Below are 23,488 nucleotides of genomic sequence, written 5' to 3'. Positions count from 1 at the left end.
TATTTTCAGAAGTAATGATTACAGCAAGGAAGGCTGTTGTTCTTACTCCCAATTCTGAATGCCCTGTAGATTTTTCACAATTTGATGAATGATGCATCTGTTAAAACCATATTGAACATGGGACAGTAATATTCTTAGAGGACTGCTGTCATGAGGAAACAACATCAGAGTGAAAAGCCATTTTAAGCTTTGCTCTACTAGCCTTAAAATGCTACAGTGCACCATGGTAGCACAATGTGACATATATGTACATCTTTAAAATAGACTGGGCCTAGGTCAAACTGTTTAAACAGAGCCCCAAATTGATCAGTATCAGGGAAATGTGTTATAATGATGTTTTATTTTTATGTCTTTAAGCAGATTTATGGTTATGATGATCTCCAGATGCTTCAATCCAGGCTGCCAATGGTAAGTAAATGGCTTGGTTTATTTAATTTTAAACAAGTTATCTTCAGTGTTGATCATTTGTGCAATGCAAATTAATTCATTTGATAGTGATTGAGAGCTTATCTTTATGTTCTATATGCTGGGTTTTTTTTAATTATCCACAGGTTTCTAGGTGGTATAAATTGATAAAGCAAAACTGTCAATTTGCAAATAGAAGCAAATGTGCTCTGTGCTTTTGAGTGGAGAAATTTTTAATTGTTATAGGGAGAGTATGACATCTTGTCAAATCTAGTTGAAGTCTGTGTGTCAATGTTTTCTTTTAGCAAGAGGTAGGATTGAACAGCAAGTAAACAAATTGGCAGCCAGTAGGTGCATCTGACAGGTTTTGGAGGTGCTCATAGGTGGAGATTTTTGCATGTGCATCATGGCAACAAATGCAGGTGAGCTGCAGGAGGGAGAGTATATGAAGTTTTCTTCTTTACTTGGATCCAGAATGCAAATGGCATGAGTGAAGCTGAGAGTTAGATTCACAAAGAGCCTCAGCCCAGATTGCAGAAAGGTAAATAATTTTGTTTTCAGAAAACTAGGATAAGGATCTTGAAGAGAACGTTTGGTAGTATGTTACTGAGAAAAGTCACAGGATTAAGTGATTCAGTGTATCTCTAGATGCAGAAATGGAGCAACGAGCAGTTATCTGAAAAGAACTATCACTGGATGAATGCCATAGATAAAGGCCCAAGTCAGAACCAGGTCTTTCATGTGGAGTCTGGGGACAGCCAGAGTCAGATAGTCAAAGGTAAATACAGGGATGTCCTAGACAAAACCCTGTCCAGCTGCACAGCCTGAACACGTCTCAAACTCAGGCAACTTTATTTTATAACCCAGCAAATAAAGCATGCTGAAAATGCTAGTCAAGAGTGTAGATTTCTTAGTGCAGTTATGGCTAGTCTTAGGAGGAGTGGCTGAAGGAGCTGGGGTTGTTTAGCCTGGAGAAAAGGAAGCTCAGGAGAGACATTATTGCTCTCTACAACTACCTGAAAGGAGGTTGTAGTGAGGTGGGTGTTGGTCTCTTCTCCCATGTAACAAGTGAAAGGACCAGAGGAAATGCCCTCAAGTTGCACCAGTGGAGGTTTAGACTGGATATTAGGAAAAAATTCTTCATGGAAAGGGTTCTCAAGCATTGGAACAGGCTGCCCTGGGTAGTGGTTGAGTCTTTTCTGCCCAAGTCTCTTCTGTCTGTAATGGCATGGTGTTGGTTGTGGTCTGTTTTCCTTTCCCTTGTGTATTGCCTTTGTTTTCATATTAGCTGATCTTTTCATGTTTGGAAGGGTTGTGAAATGATGTTGTTTGGAAGAGTCTGGGGAGCCCTCTCCTGGACCAAGGGCCTTGGGGGGGTAGTGGTGGCAGCAGCTTCTGAGGAGGTGGCTCTGGGTGTAGGCACTTGATTGTTGGATGTGTTCCTGGATACAGCTGCCCCAACTCCTATGTTTGAAGTTCCTGAGGATAAGGAAGAAAGGCTTTTCCTTCAGGTATATATATTGCTCCTCCTCCTGCTTGGTTGGGTCCCTGGCTGTGGTCCCATGTGTGTGTGCCTGTAACAGGAGTCTTGTGCTTTCTCTACCTTTTTGCCTGAGATGGCTGGGGAGCAAAGAAGAAAATGCCCCCCATAAGGCTGTTTGTAAGCAAAAGGTCTTGCGTTTGGGATGGCCTTGAGCCCCTGTGCCCCGAGAGGAGGGGTATCCAAGAGTCCTCTGGAGATGGAGCTGCACCAACTAATCTAGTTAGAGCTATAGTAGGAGGAGAAGGAGGTGGTGGTTTCACTTGCTGAAGTTTTAAGGTCCCCTCCAAGAGCAAGGATCACATTCTGCTTCTACAAGAGCTATTGTCATATGTTTTATCAAAGCTTTCGGAGCAGGGAAAATGTCTGGGTGGTGGTGGTGACAGGCTGGGAGCCATGGTCTTGTCAGGCAGTGTTGTGTTGGGGAGTGGTGTGCTTTGGGTGCTGGCATGTGCATGATGTTTTGGCATACCTAGGTGCCGTTGTCACCTGCATTGTCAACTCCGGGAAAAACAAAAACCCTCCAACATTATTAGTGTTAGAGAATGAAGGCATTACTTTATTTCTGACCGGGATGTTGTTCTGGCCAGGATGTGCAACAGAAATCATTTTATCCACACATAGCCCGGGTTGTGCAGAGAAAATCATTCCATGACACATGAATTTTACTAGATTTTTCAGATACTTATACAGTCAAAACCCATAGAAATTCATTGGTTCAATGTTCATTGGTTCCAAGTTACGCAGTTCTTAGTATTTGGTTTCCTATTGGCTACAGATCTCTTCGCCTGAGATGCTAATTAGGTCCTCGTTCTTATCTATCTTTTTCCAGACCAGGTGTCTCTGACCATGCCAGGGGTGATGTTTGGAGTTGATGGTCTGTTGATGGCCGTTGATGGTTGTTATCTTTTGTGTATCTTCTGTGCTACTCCCAGTCTGTTGAGATGTTAAGTTCATCAGGCCTCACCTGGTGGACCAATACCCTGGAAAGAAACTTTAATTCCCTCCCCCCAGGGCAAAGGCGAACAAACCTGACTTAAGTTATAAAATAAAAAAAAATAAACTTGGTATATTTTCCAACATCGTCCTGATGATACGTGGAAAAGACTCCACTACTGAAATGAGTAGTAAAGTAGGGATGTTTATTCCAGCCCTGGGGCGCATGTGGATTGCTCCACCAAATGTATGCACACCAACAATACCATTTGGCTTGGTATATATCGAGTTACAAGCTACATATTCATTAAGTTTCCAAATGTGCCTATCCATATTCATTTTCTAGCCCCGCCTAGCCCCGCTTCATATTATAATGAGCCCAAAGTCATTTCCATATGGCTTGTGCTTGCGCAGTGCCTCGTGCAGGGGTCTCTGGGATGAAGTAAGGAGTCTTCCTCAATTTGAACTTTTCACCTTGCTTCCTTGCATGTGCTCCCTGAGTCCCTGGCCCAAGTTCAAACCCCAAGGCTGGTTTGAACTGATTCCTAGGTCCAAAGCAGGATCTTTTGGTCATGGCTGCTTTTCCTTATCAATAGTCTTGTATCCTCCCTTTTTCTACTTGACAAATGCAATAAATGTTAGGCAAGCTATATGCATTGTTTTAGCAAGCAGCCCTTTTAGTAATTCACTTAACCCTTGTTTCCCCGATTCAGTCTCTGCAGGAGGTACACTGATGTTGGTCCATGGCTAGACCTTGTCTGTGTTGCCCTAGAATAGCTCATGCTGCAAGGTGTTCTCAAGCAACACAATGAGACAGTTGTCATGAAAAGTGCCTGAAGTGGCAAGAGTAGCTGAATTCAGCCTAGTCAAAGTGATCTCTGCTGTGGCTCTTTTCATGTAATCATAGAATGGGTTGGGTTGAAAGAGATTTTTAAAGGTCATCTAGTTCAACCCCTGTTACAAACCAGTTTAACACAGAAGACCAAAGGAAACTAAGTCTCTGTGAATAAAACGGATCAGACCCAGAAAGGTTCAAAATATACCCAAAAAATATGATTAAAACCAAACAAGGTTAGATGTTGATTCCAAAAAAACTTGTTGTATTTTATTTTATAGTAAAAGAGGCAAAGAGAAAGAAAAGAAAGAAAAAGAAGTGTGCGTGGGGGGACATGAAGAGAGTGAAAGGGGTCAGGTAGAAACATATCACCCTTACAGGGATCCCAATGACATCTCGTTGCTCCCCTCCATCTGGTCTTCTTGGTGGTGAGAGTCCCCCGGCGCCCACTGCTGCTGCAACGTATAGAATCCCATGGATTAATATACGTTTGGGCCAGGTGTGAACGCCCAAGTGCCTCCTTTGGGGAGGGCAAGTTTGACACTGTCCCTTGCAACACTGTGGATGTGTTGCATCATGCTGCAGTGCTCCAGTGCAGGGTCTGGGGACCCCTTTGGGGAGAGGGCCTTTGATGGGCCATGACACCCCCTCTGCTGTCCTTCATATGTGTAGTGGTTTGGTCCAAAATACTCATTACTGTTTATCTTCTGTGAGATAAGAATTAGGAGAAACGCAAAGCAGGCACCAACTTGAATGAATATAAAGAAGTTTATTAACAGACCTAAAAGAGGGAAAAAAAAAAATATACCATACCTTCAGAACTCTTCTCCTCCCCCCACCTTGCTCCCTTCTCCTACTGACAATGTAGAAAGACAACCTTTAAGATGTTCAGTCTGTTTACCACTTCCATAATAACCTTGTTCAGTCCATTTAGGAAGAGGAGTCTCTCTTGTTCATGCTATGAACACATTATCACAACGAGCCAGCCGCCCACTTCCAAATATTGTTCAGTCCATTTAGGAAGAGGAGTCTCTCTGCTTGCATGTGAGTCCCTTCCCCCAACTTGCAGCTTTTCCCACAACTGCTTTCGAGGATCCACTTTTGAAGTTTTTTGGGGTACAATTTTAAGGTTGAGCCGTTCAGAAACAAAAAAAAACAGAGGCCCTTCTCCTTCCCTGGGAGCAAAGGGTCTTCTTCATCTTCATCTTTAGGACTATCTCTGGGAGCATCTCTAGGAACTGAGGTTTTCTCCTTTCCCATTTGGAGCAAAAATCTTCATCGCTTCCATCTCTCCCTGTCCAAACTTCTCATGAAATTACAGCTGCGTCAGCATCTGCCTATCTCAGCACAGGTGCTTTTGCTAACAAGCATGAGTTTAACACTCCACCCCCCACATCTTCATGAAATTACAATGGATACTCTGATATATCATAGCTTCACAACAGAATTTCAGCTTTAAGCATCTCCTCTTTCTCTTCCCTCAGGTTTTCAGCTCTTCACAGCACTAAAAGGGTTAATCTCACCTCAGCCTTGCAGCTGGAATGTGGCTTATAGCAGTGGAGGGGGGGGGGGGGGAGCCGAGCCGCTCAGGCTGCTAACAGCAGGGCTGTAGGGGGGTTCCGTGGGTGGAACAGGGCCCATCGGCTCCAGGATGGCCATGGTCCAGCCCGGCCCGGCCCGAGCAGGGCCTGGGCCGGGCCCACTGACCCCCGCACAGGGCCCGCAGCCACCTGTCCCAGCACCGGAAGCAAGAGAGAGAGTCTGCCTCAGGGTTTCTATTCTTAAGTGTGGATCACAGAGGCGGTCACAATTTTAAGTGGCTTAAAGAATTGTCCATATTTAAACTGGCCAGCTGATAGGTTCTATCAGGTCCCAGAGGAAGCTGTAAGCACCCCTTAGCAAGGACATCACTTCCGGAACTATGCTTGCTGACCTATGACAATATGGATGCAGCTTTTCCCAGGATGAAGGTGCCCCACAGCTGAGCTCCTCTGCACAGCAGAGGATGGGCCTTCACTGCCTCGAACCAGAGGCTTTTTCAATACACACCCAAAACTTCTCTTCCTCCCCCCAGCCTTTGGCTTGAGGGTCTGTTCCAGCCTGGCAGCTGATAGCCCCAGGACTGTGGTCTCCACTGAAAAGGTGCTAAGCTTGATCCCTCTGTGAATGTGTTCTTCCTCCCCTGAGGAGGAATCTCCATCTTATCTCCATCGAGGAGCAGCCCAGGGCTCCATTCAGGGTTTTGGTGGTTTTCTCTGCAGCTTTTGCACAGTTTTGCTATAATAGGCTGTCCCATTCCACTATAAAAGGGGGAGCCAGGAAAGGATTCTTTTGATAGATTTTTCTGACGAAAAATCAAGCACTAAGACGGCAATATTATATCTGAAAACTGTTTATTGAAATAAAAAAAATAGAAAACAATTAAGTTTTCTTATTAAAAAAAGGAGGGAGGGAACAGGAAAAAGGAGCAGAGAGAGAGGGGGAAAGAAACAGAAGGCAGGGGACAGCGTTACCACAGAACCCAGGCTATTTGTCAGCATTAGTTTGGCAGACAGACTGTGCGTGTAGTGAACCGTGGTGCGTTTGTGTAGCTTCTGTGGCAGGCTGAGCACGACTTTTAAAGAGCAGCAGGCTGTGTGTCCCTTCTGTCGGCAGAGACAGGCTGCTGTGGTTACAGGGGCACTCCCGGAGCAGCTGTGGTCTTTCAAAGTCGGGGTGCAGTGGCTGCGAGCGATGGTGGCTGCAGGCTGGGTACGGGCAGTGGCTGTGGACAACGTGATATGCGGAAAAGACTCCACTACTGGAATAAGTAGTAAAGTAGGTATGATTATTCCAGCGCTGGGATACATGGGGGATAATTCCTCCAAAGTCATGCGTGCCGACAGCTGCATTCAGCTTGGTATATATCGTGCTACAAGCCCCATATTTATTAAGTTTCCCAATAGGCTTATACATATTCATTACCTAGCCCCGTCTAGCCTCGCCTTGTATTATAATGAGCCCAAAAGTCATTTACATCTGTGTTGCGCTTGTGCAGTGTCGTCTGGTGGTTGTGGGCAGGGGTCTCCGGGATGAAGTAAGAATCCTACTCAGATGAAGCAAAGGGCCTTCCTCATTCTGAACTTTTCACCTTGTTTTCCTGCACATGCTCTTTATGTACCTGGTTCAAGTCCAAACTTCAAGGCTGGTGTGCCAGTTTGAAAACAAACCAGTGGGAGGCACCAAGTCAGAATAACAATTTAATGGAAATTAAAGAAAAGGAAAAGAAAGTAAACACTGACAAAGTCAAGATACAACCTGAGACCCTGTTAGGCAGGGTGGTGGTAGCAGTCTGGTAGAATGGTGGCTGCAGTCCTCTGAAGTGGTGATCCTGTAGTAGAAGGGGTCTGCTCTTCCTCAGAAAGTCCAGTGGTGGCTGTGTAGCTCCTGTCCTCTGGAAATCCAGTGGAAAGAGTGTCTCTGGTGTTCAGAGTCCCAGATTATATCCACGATGGGATGCTTGGTTCCTCCCTCTGGGTGGAGCATCTCACAATAGGGTAATGAGTCATGAGGCCAAGTGTTGATTAGGCTCATTAACAGAAGATAGTCCTGAGGGTATTATCTCTGAGTCATGTGGCAGGACAATGATGGGCCATTAACAGCAAGATAGTCTGGGGGGAGGAGGCAAGGAAACACTGCCCCACCTGATTTCCACAGCTCATGAGGATGGTAATAGAATACACTGCAACCCAGGACAGCTGGTTTAAGTTAGTTTTAGGTTCGAAAACAGGATCTTTGATCAAGATTCCTTCCCTGTATCAGTAGTCTTATATCTTTTCATTCTTCTTTGGTAAGCACAATAAGTGTTGAGCAAGCTGTATGCATTGCTTTTAACAAACAGCTTCTTAGCAAATCATTTAACCTCTGCTTCCTCCTCCTTCCCTTGTTTCAGTCCCCCCTTTTCTATAGTTAGTAAATTCTTTTTCTAATACATAAATTCTTTTTCTAATAATCTTTTACGATAAGCTTCCTTTAATGCATTTCCATGTGCATTTGACAAACTAGTTAAAACTGATAACTTCTTTAGCACTCTATAGTTCCAAACAAGCAACATAACAGACAACACAAGGGAAGCACTCATCAAAATTAATAAAACAATTATGGGGTGATATAACGTATTCAGAATGCCAGTTGCGGTAGGTGATTGATGCCTTTTCCTTGTGTTAAAATCAAGAGTCATACACGGTTAGAAGGGGAAAAGGGATTTTACCTTGGTATTTATTTTAAGGATCCTTAGGTGTACATGTCCAGGTCATATGCATCTAGATGCACCCCGCCAAGTCTATCTATCCTCTCTCCCTCTCCCCCTCCCCAACATCGGGTATAACATTATAGGTTTTACTAATTAGCATATCTGTCAAAGATTCCCCAATGAGAGGCTCAAGTGAGCCCCCCTCCCCGAGGAACCTTCCCCTGGATGGTTCTATCTTAGTTTACAGAATGTGTTCTGGAGAGGACCTTGGGGTCTGGGGCACACTGATCTCTAGCTACGAAGCTTCTAAAATGTTTAGTCTCTTAGCTTAACAAACAAGTCCAAGAATGCAGGCAAAAACACTAGGAATACAGAAGTTGTAAAAAGGTATAACAGGGGTATAAAAGAAAAGGCAAAAATCTTCATGGCATCATTTCCCCCCTTTTAGAGACTAACAAAACTCTATCTTGTCTAGTCTCTACTCTACTCTACTTTATTTTTACCCGCAGAACCGGTTTACACAACCGGCTGCTCCACAGGCAATTACACAGATAATAACTACAATTACAACTATTATGAATATTTCTTTTACCGAGGCCCAGTTTGGTAACCATGAGGTGAGGGCATCAAAAATATGATCAAATTTTAAAGTGTTATTTTTAGAAGCCACTTCATGTAGAATTTGACTTTCCTTCTAAATTTCATCCAAATCTTTCTTAATTTTTCTATTAAAATGCTAATTAATGGCCAGTGACCCTTCCCATCTAGGGGTGGTAACTGAGTACAGATCCAGCAATCGCTCTTATTAAGAATTTTGGACACATTATGGACCACAGTCATATGCAAATCATGGGGTGAACCCTGAACCATGGTTACCAGTTGGGCAAACAGCAAACACTTAAAAAACAGTTTAGACTGCATCTTTCTGATTTGTATCAGTCTCTGTCTTCTTGGTGATTTCGGGAGCAGAAGCTTTCTTCACCCTGGAGTAGTGAATCCACGGTCCCTTGCCTGCAACCTTGACTGCAGTAGAAGTGGTCAGCAAAACTTGGAATGGTCCCTTCCACTTGGCTAGCAAGGGGTCGCTGTCCCACCACTTGATGTAGACCCAGTCTCCAGGCTGGAATGGATGAGCAGCTGTGTCCAATCCTATTGGTTTGGATAACACGACGAATCTCTGGAGCTTCTGCAAAGTGGAACTCAGAGCCATTAAATACTTTTGCAAATCATTTTTACTTCTCATATGAATTTCCCCTGGGATATGTGGAACCTGGTATGGCCTGCCATATAATATTTCATAGGGACTGATGTTGTCCCTTTGCCTTGGCTGTATGCGGACTCTCAGCAAGGCTATAGGCAGGGCTTGAACCCATGTCATGGATGTCTCTTGACAAATCTTGCAAATCGGGGTTTTGAGGGTCCCGTTCATGCGTTCCACTTTGCCACTTGCCTGGGGCCTGTATGGTGTGTGCAGGTCCCAGGTAAGTCCCAAAATCCTGCTAACTTCCCCAACCACTGTTGCAACAAAATGTGGTCCCCTGTCTGATGACATTCCCAAAGGAACCCCAAATCTTGGTATTATATGATTGAGCAAAGCTTTCACTACTTCTTGTGCTGTGTTGGTGCTACAGGGGAAAGCCTCAGGCCATCCACTGAAGGTGTCAACCAGTACCAGCATATACCTGCATCCCTCTTTGCGTGGCATCTCAGCAAAATCTATTTGCCAATAATCTCCTGGGAGATCTCCTGTCTTTGTCACTCCTAACACAACTCTCTTGCTTGTGTCAGGGTTGTTTTTACAGCAGGTTTCACACTTGCTTGTTACAGATTGTACAATATCAGTCATTCCTCTCCCTATCACTACTTTCCTCAAATGTTTTAAAAGATTTTCTGTTCCCCAGTGGGTACTTTCATGCTCTCGTTGGGCTATTTCCCGAAGGATCAGGGGTGGAACTACGACTTGTCCTACAAGGGTAACAGCCCACCCACCTTCTTTGATTTCAGCTTTAAGGAACTTAATTTATTTGTGATCCCTCTGATCGTATTTTGGGGTATATGATGACAGATCTATCTCTTTCTGTGGTACCACTGCAAAAATGCCTTTTTCTGCAATCCCCCTTTGCTGTTTTGTCAGCAAAATGATTTCCCAGTTCTGGGGCTGTTTTCCCTTTTTGCTGACCCTTGCAGTGCATGATAGCCACTTCCGTAGGCTTCCAAATGCTCTGTAAAAGTGCAAGAATTTGTTTAGCATGCTTAACCTCATTACCTTGAGTAGTCAGCAGGCCACGTTCCTTCCAAATAGCTCCGTAGTCATGAACAACACTGAAGGCATATTTGGAATCAGTCCATATGTTCACCTTCTTCCCCTCGCTCAGTTCTAGAGCTCTCGTTAGTGCAATGAGTTCAGCTTTCTGTGATGATACATCTGGAGGCAAGGCTTTTGCCTCAATGATTTTATCTGAGGTGGTTACGGCGTAACCGGTCATCCTCCTACCGTTTCTCATGAAGCTGCTCCCATCAGTGTACAATTCCCAGTCTGGATGTTTCAAAGGAACATCTTTCAGGTCTGGTCTGCTGGAATAAGTTTCTGTCTTGGGGTGACGTTATGATGTGTATCCCATATCGCTGCCTATGCCCAAAATTAATTTTTGTGCCTTTCTGTGCCTCTAAACTGAGCCTGAGAGGGGGAAGGAAAAAACTGAGCAAAACTTTTTCAGGGCAGTTTGCAGCTTGTTCAAGGTCACACAGAGATAGCAGGTTTTTTTTTCAGCTGCGGGAGGAGAGCGAGGAAGCACCCGGCTTGCTGCTTTCCAGTCAGCTTTTGACCAGTTGTTTCAGCTTCTTGTTCTCCGGAGAGAGAGAGACTGAGAGTTGGACTTTGTTTTTCCTTCTCTGGAATTCCGGATTTTCTCCCTTTTATACTGGACTGTTTTTTTCAACCTCAGAGCACATCGGGAGGACTTTCCACCGGGCACAGAGGGCCTGGCCCTGGCCCAAGCCCCAGCGCCGAGGAGACCAAAGGGAGGACTCTTAACACTTTCCCAGGTTTTTTTTTCCTCCACAGTGAAACATTTTATTATTTAGCCTTATTTTCCTTTTCCCGTGTGTTTGGTAAATAAATAGTTTTATCTTCTTCACTTTCCTTCGAGGAAAATTTATTTTTTCCCGAACCTGGGGGGGAAGGGGTAGCTGTGCCTTCTCTCAGAGGATATATTTCTAAATTTGGCCAAACCGGAACAGTTTCCTCTGTTGTCTGCAAACAATCATGCTCAGGCACACTGTCAAGTAACATGGATGATAAAAACATCGCAGGGTTTACCACAGAAGTTGTCTTTAGAGTAACATCGTCCTGTTCTAACAACACAGATTGGTATTTGAGCATCCTGCTAGGGGAGAGCCAGTGTCCCCCCATTTGCTCCAGCACATTTATCACTGCATGGGGTACATACACGACAATGTGCTGCCCAAGTGTGAATTTATGGGCCTCCTGTATCAGAAGGACTGTTGCTGCCACAGCTTTCAAGCATCCTGGCCAACCCTGGGCTACATTGTCTAGTTGTTTTGAGAAATAGGCCACAGCTCTTCGCTGGTCTCCAAGGTGCTGTGCCAGTACCCCCAGAGCAACATTCAGTTGCTCATGTGTAAAGAGTTCAAAAGGTTTAGTCAAGTCCGGCATCCCCAAAGCTGGGGCTGACATCAAGGAATGTTTCAGCGGTTTAAGTGCAGCCCTGGCATTCTCTGTCCACATAATTGTCCCCTTTTCAGCTGCTTTAAGGACCTCATATAAAGGTTTCACCAGTATACCATAGTTTGATATCCACAGGCGACACCAACCTACCATTCCCAGGAAGGCCTGCATCTTCCTTACAGTATGGGGCTCTGGAAGTTGACAGATGGCTTCCTTCCGTTCTCTGCTGAGTTGTCAATGTCCACGGAAAATTTCCAGGCCCAGGTATACTACTGTTTCCCTGGCAACCTGTGCCTTCTCTTTTGAGACCCGATACCCACTTTGGCCCAAAAAGTTCAACAGACTTACAGTGAGCTTCATGCAGTCATCTTGTGTCTTGGCTGCTATCAAGATGTCATCAACATACTGGAGAACCGCTCCTCCTGGTTCATGTTTCCTCCAGTCCTCAAGCTCCTTTGCCAGCTGGTTTCCGAATGTGGTCGGGCTGTTTTTGAATCCTAGTGGTAAAAACTATCCAGGTGAGCTGGGTCTTCCTCCCTGATTCTGGATTCTCCCACTCAAAAGCAATGAGTTCTTGGCTATTCTTATGCACAGGAATGCAGAAAAAGGCATCCTTGAGATCTAAAACTGTGAACCATCCTAATTCATTTGTTAGTGTTGTCAAAAGTGTGTAAGGATTCGCTACCACTGGGTGTATGTCCTCTGTTATCTTGTTGATTTCTCTCAAATCCTGTACCAACCTGTAGCTTTTACCATCAGCTTTCTTTACTGGCAAGATTGGTGTGTTGTACCTGGATTCACACTCCACTAACAACCCAAATTTGAGAAACTTTTCAATCACAGGTACTAATCTCTTGCGAGCTTCTAATTTCAGGGGATATTGTCTTTGTCTTACTGGTGTAGCCTCTGCTTTGAGTGTGATGCTCACAGGTTCAGCTTTTTTGGATCTCCCAGGAGAATCATTGGCCCACACTATTTGAATGACAGCCTCTTCAACTTCTTTGGGAATTTTTCCATGGCATTCCTGTACAAGTATAGCAGCTGCTTCGATTATTTTAGATTCTGGGATTATAACTTTCACTCCCCCTTACTTGGAAAACTTAATTTCTGCTTCCAATTTTTCCAATAAATCTCTGCCTAACAATCGCATTGGGGAATTTGGCATATACAGGAACTGGTGAGTGACCCAGTGTTTTCCCAATTTAAATTTTAAAGGTTGGAAAAAAGGCCTTGTTTCACTTACCCCTGTAGCTCCAATCACATCCAAAGTGTCTTGACTCATTTTACCTTTTAAAGTATTTAACACAGAATATGTTATTAACTCAACAACCACCCATTTTTGGTATCTCTTCAGCTTTTCCATCTGTTCTGGGACATTAGGATCCCAGTTAGGGTTCGCTAGGGGATAGATATCATTAACTGACCCTTGGAGACTCCCAGTTGCAATTTGAATTTCTATAGCAGATATAACAGCTTTGTTGACCATTTCTCTCTCTGTTTTATCCAATAATTCATCTAGCATAACATTTAGATCACCCCAATCTGGGTTTTGGGTTTTTATGGCCATTTCTACACGCATAGCTACTCTCTCTGGGTCGTCCCTGTACTTCCCAATTGAGTTTTTCCACTGCTGTAATTCTCCGAGAGAAAATGGTGCTTTTATATAAATAACTCCTTGATTTCCCACAGCCTGTCTCAGAGGTGCTTCTAATACAAGTTCTTCTTCCCCCCCTTTATCTGTTTTGGACCTTGTGTGTTTAGCGACGGGACTGACTGCTCTCATTGCTTCTCGGGCTATCCTGCCCCTTCTTCTACCACCCTCCCCGTGAGAACCATCTGTATCAAAATCATCCCATTCGCTTTTAATTGAAATTGGTTCATTGGTTTTAAAACTTGTTCCAGGCAAATGTTGATCAGGAACTGTCTCGCTCTTTGCGGCAGTGGAGGGGTAGGGAGGCAGGGGCTGTAAGCAGGTTCTCCCGTCCCTAGCTCTGTAAGAGCCGCCTGGGTCGGGGCCATCCCATCTGCCCTCAGCTTTAACACTGCCTGTGCCGCAGGGTGGGGAGAGCGAGCGACTCCTCCTGTCTCTGGCTCGGAAACTTGCGGTTCTCTGTATTGGGGAATGCCGTCGCAATTGCCCGTGTCCATTTCTATCTTCACTTCTGTGTTCAGGGTACTCGGGGAAAGGCGGCCAGCCTGCCCCTTCCCCTCCCCCTTCCCCGTCTCTGCCTCTGGAAAGGTCAGGGGGCGGCGGCCAATCCACCCCTTCCCTGCCTCTGGAAAAGTCAGGGGGCGGTGGCATACCTTGCCTCTTCTCTGCCTCTGGGGCGGTCAGGGGGCGGCGGCCAATCCGCATCTCTCCTACCTCTGCGCTCGCCCTCCGCCCCTGACGAGTCTGGGGGTGGGGGGGGCCCGCACCGCTCCTCCGGCTTGGAGCCGGCCGCCTGCTCCCTCCCCTGCCCCCGCTCGGACAGTGGCGGGGACAGGGGAGGCGGCGGCGGCGGCGGCAGTGGGGGAGCCACCGCTCCCCCATCCCCCGCCCCCACCTGTGCGGGCTGCCCCGGCGGTTGAACCGGGTGGGGAGACCCGCCCCCTGTGCGCAAAGCTGGTGCTACCATATCTGTATCTGTCATATCAATTTCTCTGTCCGTATTAGTATACGAGTCAGCTTGCTGAGACTTTTTCTTTCCCTTTCTCTTCCTCAAAGTCATTTCCATATTACTTTTATCTACCACATATGCTTCTTCCCTGTTCAAATACATAGTAAAAAGTTCTGCATATCTTAGTTCATCAAACCTACATAATGATCTCAATTCTACCATCAGGTCATTAATGATGTTATTTTCCAAACTCCCATAGCGAGGCCAATTTCCTTGACTTAATTTTAAAGTCAGCCAAACCTGTGTGGACAGTCTGATCAATTCTCGGGTATCCAAAGTATTTTTTCGCCCTGTCAGCCATCTCCAGTGTTTTATTATCAGCTCTAATGGGCTGTTAGGAGGGATTTTTTTCATTCACACCACCCATGTTTTGTCACAGACAGGAAAACTCTGCCAGAGGAAAGCTCTTAACTCTGGAATTCAGCCTGCAATCTGGCCTTGGAATTCCGATTTCCCAGGCAGTTTATCTAGGTTACTACACAAACACTTCAAAACAGCACTTTAAAACACTAAAAAGCAACTAGTTTTAGCAAGCAGTAAATGCACGCGCATGAAAATCTGGTCTCAACAGGATTCGAACCCTCAACTTCCTGACGTCTCAACCAACCAACCAACCTCTGAGCCACTCCTGCGGCTGCATAGGTGGTAGCCTCTGGGCTCTTGTGGACTCCATGGAGGGCATCCCCTCCTTTCCACAGTTTGCAGGGGAAAGATTTAAGCTTTCCCCTTTTGTGGGCTTCTCTGCCCCCAACCTTTCCAACCCCCTTGGAGATCTCCTTCCCTAGTGCTAACACCTCAGTAGTACTGATCCCCTTTTCACTCACCTCTTTCCGTGCTTCTGCCTTTCTGTGCTGGGTCCTAAAGTCCTGGTCACAGTCTTAGATTGTTGCTCCGGCCCCTCTGTAATTTGCCTGCAAAGAAAGGGGCAAAGCAAGATGTGTTCCAACCCAAGACTGCGATTTTCAAGGTCTTTAGTGTCCCTTCGTGGTCGCCAGCAACTGATGCCTTTTCCTGGTGTTAAAATCAAGAGTCATACACGGTTAGAAGGGGAAAAGGGATTTTACCTTGGTATTTATTTTAAGGATCCTTAGGTGTACACGTCCCGGTCATATGCATCGAGATGCACCCCGCCAAGTCTATCTATCCTCTCTCCCTCTCCCCCTCCCCAACATTGGGTATAACATTATAGGTTTTACTAATTAGCATATCTATCAAAGATTCCCCAATGAGAGGCTCAAGTGAGCCCCCCTCCCCAAGGAACCTTCCCCTGGATGGTTCTATCTTAGTTTACAGAATGTGTTCTGGAGAGGACCTTGGGGTCTGGGGCACACTGATCCCTAGCTACGAAGCTTCTAAAATGTTTAGTCTCTTAGCTTGACAAACAAGTCCAAGAATGTAGGCAAAAAGCACTAGGAATACAGAAGTTGTAAAAAGGTATAACAGGGGTATAAAAGAAAAGGCAAAAATCTTCATGGCATCATGATCACCCGAAAAGCGCGTCCCACCAGTTATGACTTGCATCTTGTTTTACTCTTTGCAAGATTCTGCTGATTTCTTGTGTGTCATGATGGATGGTGACTAAGGTCTTTTTCCCATTCTTTTGGATTTCTTCTAAAATCTCAATTAGGTCTTTATGTTTCACTAATTGCTTTACTAATGTGAGGTCCATTCCAATAGGTGTGGGTAGCAATTTATGGTATATGGTGTAGTTAGACCTTATCAATTGATGAGACACAACCAGTGCTAAATACGAAAAGTCACACCCAACAATCTTGGTAAAATTACAAATACAAAAATTAGAGTGATTCCTGGCATCTACATTTATATTACTGTCATCTATCATCATAAAAGTTCAGATAGTTCTTAAGCACACACAGCCTTGACCAATATATACAAGTACAGTTTTTGGTGTAGTGTCTGGGTGGACCTTGAAGTGACAAATGCCTTGTTCTACATCAAGACATATGTCTTTGGCATCAAGTGTATTACTTTCATAGATAAATCCTTGTTGTTCCCATGTGATGCAAGATTCTAAATTTACCGTTTGCCATTTTTCTTCTACACTCCTAGCCCATACTCTATGTTCAGAGGGGAAAAAACTTGTTCCTTCATAGTTTAGTCCCAACGCAACAATAGGATGAATTACATAAACTGTGGCATTATGTATAGTAAGTACAAAGGCAGTAGCTCTGTTAGTCATTGGGTCATAAGTGAAATTTACCAAGGTCCACCAGGATTGGAGCTTTCTTTCTAACTTAGTAGCCTTATTCCAAACAGCTTCTTGGATTTCAATAGGGAAAACACCTTAATTTCCTTCTCTTAAAATTAAGGAAGTTGTTGACTGCATCCATAATTGGGCTTGTATGCAGCTAAGGGCTAATGATACATTGTCTTGAGCTACACCAAGTGTGTTTAATATCAGTCTGTGGTCCAGGTCACTGGTCTTTGCGAAGTCTGGGAGTATTTTGGAGACTTGCCACTGACTGTTTCTTAATGCTAATAGGGAGGATTGTAGGGGCTTTTTTAATTTGGTCAGGTCACTGGTTGCCGTGGGCAATTTATTCATCAATATCTCTAAATCAATTCCATTTATGACTCCCAGTCCTGTTCCCAGCATGCCAGTCAGGTCTCTCCACATTCTGCCTTTGAGGGGTGTTTGCTTTTGCAGCCAGGCTGTCCACCCTTCAAAGGATGTTTGTATTAAAGGGGAGCAGGCTGGTTGGATCTCAGAAATATTAATTTGCATTAGTAGTTCTACACGCTTAAGAGACCACTCTGGATTAAACAGCAATAATTGCTGGTTTGTGTTCCTCACTAAATAAGGGCTAATCTCATAAATCTTTGGTTCAGGCTTAAGTGGTGTGACCTGGGTTTGGATTTGATTGCTGGCATAGGTTGTAACAGGCCTAGCCATGGTATTTATCTGGAATTTGAATGAGAGCCCATTACTGTCCTGGGCCTAAAGACAAACTACTTCAATGGTCTGTACTAATGTGAAATTATACCAACAACCTACTTCACTTAAATGATTACAGATTTCATTATGTTTGTCTGTAGGAGTAGTTGAAACACTAATTTGGGTTGCTTTTTTATGAGTAGTTCAGCTAATAATTCGGCATCTTATTTTGATTTCTTCTCCTACAGTTCCCTGAAGTTGCCAAGTTTTTTTGTTTTTCCCATTCTTGCTTTGTATAAACTTGGTTTCTGTGCATGACCACAGTCAGTAGGTTTAAATCCTTTAAATCAGAATATTTCCCCATGAGTCCAGTGAACCACATAAAGCTTGGGACCATATGTCTTCTCTCCTATGAATAACTTCCCAACTGGAGGCTACAATTATGACTGTGAAGAAAATTATTTCTTCGGTTATACTTGAGTGCCACCATAACATTTTCATTTTGTTCGGGTAAACTTCAATTTCAGTTCATCATCATCAGGGGTCACTTTCCAAGGGGCTTCTGGAGCCTTCTTTACCTGAGTATGGTGAATCTAGGCACTCTGTTCTCTGATCTTAATTGCGGTGTAAGTGGTGCGAAGTACCTGGAATGGTCCTTCCCACTGTGGTTCCAGAGTTTTTTCTGTAAGACACTTAACATATACATAATCTCCAGGCTGAATGTCATGTACAGGACCATCTAAGCCTCGACTTTGGGTTCCAGCCACGTTTTTCAATTTCTCTAAGCTGTTTGTCTAAAGCAATCATATAGGTGGTTAATGTCTCCTCCCTAATTTGGCTAGATATTCCTTTCTGTACCCCATATGGTCTCCCATAAAGTATTTTGAAGGGACTTGGCTTTTCTTTAATTCTGGTCTTGGTCCAAATTCGTAACAATGCAAGTAGAAGAGATTGCAGCCGGGGTAGGTTAGCTTCTTGCCCTAGTCTCACAATTTGCTGTTTAATCAAATGATTCATTTTCTCTACTTGACCACTTGACTGGGGGTGGTATGGAGTGTGGAGTTCTCAATCTATGCCTAAATGATGGTTAATTTGTTGTACCACCCTTGAAATAAAATGTGGTCCCCTGTCTGAAGATATTGTGGCTGGAACTCCAAAGCGTGGTGTTATTTCTTGTAGTAACGCTTTGGTTACTTCTTGAGCCTTAGCGGTTCTAGTAGGAAAAGCTTCTGGCCATCCTGAAAAAGTATCTGTCAACACTAGCAAATATCAATACCCCCCTTTTCTCGGAAATTTCATAAAATCAATTTGCCACTGCTGTCTAGGCCCATGGCCCCTTCCAATTTGACCCATGTTTGGTTTGGGGGGATTTTTGGGATTAGTCTGGAGGCAAAGGTTACACTGTCGGGTTACTTGCATAATGGTTTCGTATAAATTTCTAGCGATAATTTTCCCAATTAAGTAGTTATATAAGGCATTTGTTCCCCAATGCATTTTCTGGTGCTCCTCTCTTACTAGTGACCATAGCAAATGGGAGGGAATAACTAATTTTCCTTCTGCGGTGATAGCCCATCCCTCTTGGTTGAATGTTCCCCCTTCATCTTTAATCAATTTCTTGTCCTTTTTGTTATATGTTGGCTTACCTTCTAGGGAAAGTTGTCTATCTGGGATCAAGGCTCCAGTTGTTGTTGCCTCACCTTTTGCTGCTTCTTTTGCCTCTCTGTCCGCCAGTTCATTTCCTTCTTCCAATTCTGAGCTGACCAAACCAGAACACCTTTTGATGTGCTTTAATGTGCATGATTGCTACCTTCTCAGGTAGCTGGACTGCTTCCAACAGTCGCATTATTTCTTGTGCATGTCTGATGTTTTTTCCTTGCGAATTTCACAGTCCTCTTTCTTTCCAAATGGCCCCATGTGCATGTACAACCCCAAGTGCATACCTTGAGTCTGTACAAATGTTTATTTTCTTTCGCTATCTCTAAGGCGGGGTTAGGGTGAATATTTCAGCCTTTTGTGCAGAGGTGTTTGTTGGCAGGGGTCTGGATTCTATCACCTCCCGGCAGGTGGTAACTGCATACCCCACATGCCGCTGTCCACTGATGACATAACTCCTCCTATCAGTAAACTGGGTCTTTGTTTCGTGCGTCATCTAAAGGGATATCCTTCAGGTCAGGGCAGCTGGAGTAAGTGGCTTCAATAGTCTCCAGGCAATCATGGCGTACTGGTTTCCCTTGATTTCCACTGAGAAAGGAAGCTGGGTTGACAATGTTAATTACCACTATTTCTATATCATCTTGTTCCACCATGATGGCTTGATATTTCAGGAACCTTTGTGGGGAGATCCAGTGCCCACCTTTCACTGCCAGCACCGCAGACACCATGTGGGACACTAGCACACTCATTTTCTGACCCATGGTGAATTTGCATGCTTCTTGGATATTTAGCACGACTGCTGCAATGGCTCCGAGGCACCTAGGCCATCCTTTGGCTGCTGCATCTAGCTGCTTAGAGAAATAAGCAACTGCCCGTCGGTATGGGCCCAGGTCCTGTGCTAGTATTCCCAAGGCAATCCCTTGTTTCTCGTGGGAAAATAGAAAGAATGGTTTACTCACGTCTGGAAGTCCTAGAGCTGGAGCTGACATGAGGGCATTCTTTAGCTGGCTGAAGGCCGGCGTGGCCTCCTTCGTCCACTGGAGATCTCTGCTTTCTTTTGTAATGAGCTCGTATAGTGGTTTCACAAGCAGCCCGTAATTGTCAATCCATAATCTGCACCATCCTGTCATCCCCAGAAAAGTCCATAACTCTTTCACTGTCTGGGGTTTCGGGGTTTGGCATATCGCTTCTTTGTGATCTTGCCCCAAAGTTCATGGCCCAGCACTGACTTCATAGCACAGGTAGATCACTTTCTGTTTCACCATCTGAGCCTTTTTCTTAGATACCCTGTACCCTTGGAATCCCAGAAAGTTTAGGAGGCTTACTGTCCAGGCTACACAAGCTTCCTCTGTTCGGGTAGCTATTAAAAGGTCATCCACGTACTGCAATAGCTTCCCTTCTGGTGGGGCTTCCCAGGACTCTAGGTCTTTTGCTAGTTGTTCTTCAAACAGGGTGGGACTGTTCTTAAATCCTTGAGACAACACCGTCCATGCGAGCTGGGTTTTGCACCCACTCTGAGGGCTTTCCCATTCCAATGCAAAAATTTTCTGGCTGACTTCATGGAGAAGGAGGCAAAAGAAGGCATCCTTTAAATTGAAAACGGTAAACCAAGTTAGCTCTGGTGTTAAGCATGTTAACAGAGTGTTAGGATTCGCTACCACAGGATAGAGATCTTCAGTTATCTTGTTAACAGCCCATAAATCCTATACCACCTGGTACAACCCATCAGGTTTACGATCAGGCAAGATAGGAGTGTTAAAATCAGACTGGCACTCTTTTAACAGTCCTAACTGTAACAATTTTTCAATTACTGGGCTTATTCCTTCTCTGTCTTCCTTTTTGAGGGGATATTGTTGAATTCTAACTGGTTGTTTTCCCTCTTTGAGTTTGATCTGTATTGGGGTTGCATTTTTGGCTCTCCCAGGTACATCTGTGGCCCAGACTCCTGGGAACACTTGACTTGTTATCTCTTCTCTAATTTCTTCTGCAGAGCCTCTAGTTGTTAATATTAGGCTCAGTATTTCCACATACCTCTAGAATAATTTCCCCATTCCTAAATGTAATGGTTGCTTGTAATTGTTCCAATAGATCTCTCCCTAAAAGTGCTTTTGGAGAATTGGGTAAATATAAAAACTTGTGAATACCCCATTGTTTCCCAAATTTATATTTCAATGGTTTGCAAAAATGTGCTTTTTCAGATTGACTAATTGCTCCCTGTACCACAATGTAGTCATCCCCCACAGGCATTAAAGCTTTATTTAAAACCAAATATGCTGCCCCCTTATCAACCAAAAATTCTCTTTCTTTTTCCTTTTCCCCTAGCTTCATTATAACCAGTGGATCTGCTAGGGTAGAATCCCCCAGTCCTCTTCAATCTTCTTTCACGTGTGCAACCACCCTCCCTCTTTCTTGGTCTCCTCTGTTCTGGCAGTCTTCTTGTCTTCTTTCTGGGCACTGGTTCTTCCAATGACCGAATCTCCTGCAAATTGTGCATTGGTCTTTACCTAGCCGGGGTGGGCCCTGTCTGGGAGATCCTTGTCTGGGGGGCCCCTGTCTAGGTTTTTCCCTATTTCCTTCCCTTACTACTGCTACTAATTTCTTCATCCCTTGCTTGTAACTTTCTTCTCAATTACTGAATACCCTCCAAGCTGCATCTAATAGAGTTTCCAGGTTCCTCCCCTCTGGCCCCTGAAGTTTTTGCAATTTACATCTGATATCTCCTGTGGATTGTCCTAGAAACAATGATACTAGCTGTTGTACCCCTTCCTCGGTCTCAGAATCCAGAGATGTATTGCGACGCATTGCATCCCTCAGATGATCCAGGAATTCAGATGGTGTCTCGGAAGGACCTTATTTCACTGCATACAAAACTGACCAAATTAGAGTTTTGGGAACAGCCCTTTCCACCCCTTTTGCTATCCATTCTTGATAACCTTTTAATTTCTCTAATTCAGCTGCTTTATTTGGACTCCAGTGTGGTTCCTGGAGCGGGAAGTAATCTTTTACATCTAATTGTTGCGTTTTGTAATAATCCTCTGCCAAATCTCTTGCTGTTTTCAAAACTAACTGCTTCTCGGTGTCTGTTAGTCCACCCAATAGTAATTGTATATCAGACCAATCTGGATTATGCTTTTTTATTATGAGTCGCAAGCATTCAGTGGTACACGCTGGATCACTTCGGTAATTTTTGGCAACTTTATACCACACATGCAGGTCAGCAGTAGAGAAAGGTACTCTAACCAACACTGTATTCCCATCAGGTGCCACTGCCTCTCTCAGGGGCGCCATCAATACCTGCTTCCTGGTTCAGGACGAGACAGGACTGCTCAGGGGAGAGGGGGTTGGCGTTGGTGTTCCTTCTGAGTCTGCATCCTCTTCCCATCTCCTAAGGGGAAGCTTAAGCAAATCGGTTAGTTCATCATCATCTTGTCCCTGAGCAGCTGCCTGATAGACTTTGTCTGACCTTATGCATCTCTGGCCTATACTGCACGACAAACAACACTGCTTAATTCTTCCTCGGCATTTTTTATTTTCTTTTTCTAGAGCTAACACCATAGGATCACTGGGGGGTTTGATTCCACAATCTCTTTGCCATTCAGGGTGATTTCGGAGACAGAAAAATGCATCAGTGGAGGAAACTTCTTCCCATTTGCCTTCCCGTCTCAAAGACAGCATTAGCTGTAGCAAGGTATTATAATCTAAAGTTCCATTAGGTGGCCACTTTGCTCCATCTTCTAATTTATACAGTGGCCACCATTGGGTGCAATATTTTACAAGAGTTCTTTTATTTTCTGTGCCTCCAGTTCCTACTATCTCTTTCCAATGTGCCAAAACACAGCCAAGCGGGCTTGCTCTAGAGATTTCCTTACTCTGTCCGGTTCCCATCCTGTTCAGAGATCGAGTTTACTCAAATACTGTGCCACCCATGCCGGGTCACCCGTATAGAGTATAAGCCACTCTTTATAAATTCTCTTATGCTTTCTGCCAGGCCTGCTTCGCTTCCACTTAAAATCTTCTTCAAAAGCCTTTACTACTTTCTCCCAATCCTTTTCTAGCACGCTACTATTTTCAGGAACGTGATGCTCTTTGCCACACAAAAGTTTTAAAACAAAATGGTCCTTGCTTTCCCAGCACTCCGGGCACGGATCTCTGTCTGCTAAATAAATAGAATTGTAATATCTCTGACTTCTACAAAATCCGCACTGAGCTAAAACCCACAGGCGGTGTGGGGCTAGGGTCTTCTTTTACCCACACACAAAGCAAGGAATCCCTTCTATCACTCATGCAGGTAGGACAAAAGAACGGAAAGAGGAGGGGGCTCTACTCCTACCATATAACTGTGATGAATAGGAGGGGGCAATGACCGCCTTCCCTGCTTAGCCACTGTTGTTTCTATCTCCTTCTCCTAGTTTTATCTCGCTTCCACCCAAACCTTTTTTCACACTCTCTCACAGTTCTTTCCCAGTTTTCTTCCCAAACCTCCCAAACCTCAGGTACCAAATGCGACTTCCTGCAAACAAACTTTAAACTCTCAGGCTCAAAATCAACTTCACTAGAGTGCCTCTGATAACACTGAAAGTATAAGCTCTGCTGCCTGGCAGAAGAACAGTACCACCTCTTCTTACAAATTTTACACTGTATTAG

General features: G+C 44.5%; 1 protein-coding gene across 7 annotated transcripts in view; it reads left to right on the top strand.

Annotated features, from left to right (window-relative positions):
- Positions 1-23,488, top strand: part of LOC138102868 (ubiquitin-associated protein 2-like) — a 295,204-nt gene that overhangs the window by 201,566 nt on the left and 70,150 nt on the right. For 5 of the 7 annotated variants that reach the window (XM_069000627.1, XM_069000633.1, XM_069000630.1 and 2 more), the window contains exon 21: positions 358-408. In XM_069000627.1, coding sequence (XP_068856728.1) covers positions 358-408 — 51 coding nt within the window. The remainder of the gene's footprint in view (positions 1-357; positions 409-23,488) is intronic. The other 2 variants (XM_069000632.1, XM_069000629.1) reach the window with 1 other exon arrangement.

The sequence above is a fragment of the Aphelocoma coerulescens genome (genome assembly GCF_041296385.1).
Source record: "Aphelocoma coerulescens isolate FSJ_1873_10779 chromosome W unlocalized genomic scaffold, UR_Acoe_1.0 ChrW_unloc_scaf_3, whole genome shotgun sequence".
Classification (NCBI taxonomy): domain Eukaryota; kingdom Metazoa; phylum Chordata; class Aves; order Passeriformes; family Corvidae; genus Aphelocoma; species Aphelocoma coerulescens.
Note: the sequence above shows the minus strand (reverse complement) of the source record. Positions and strands in the feature narration are given on the sequence as shown.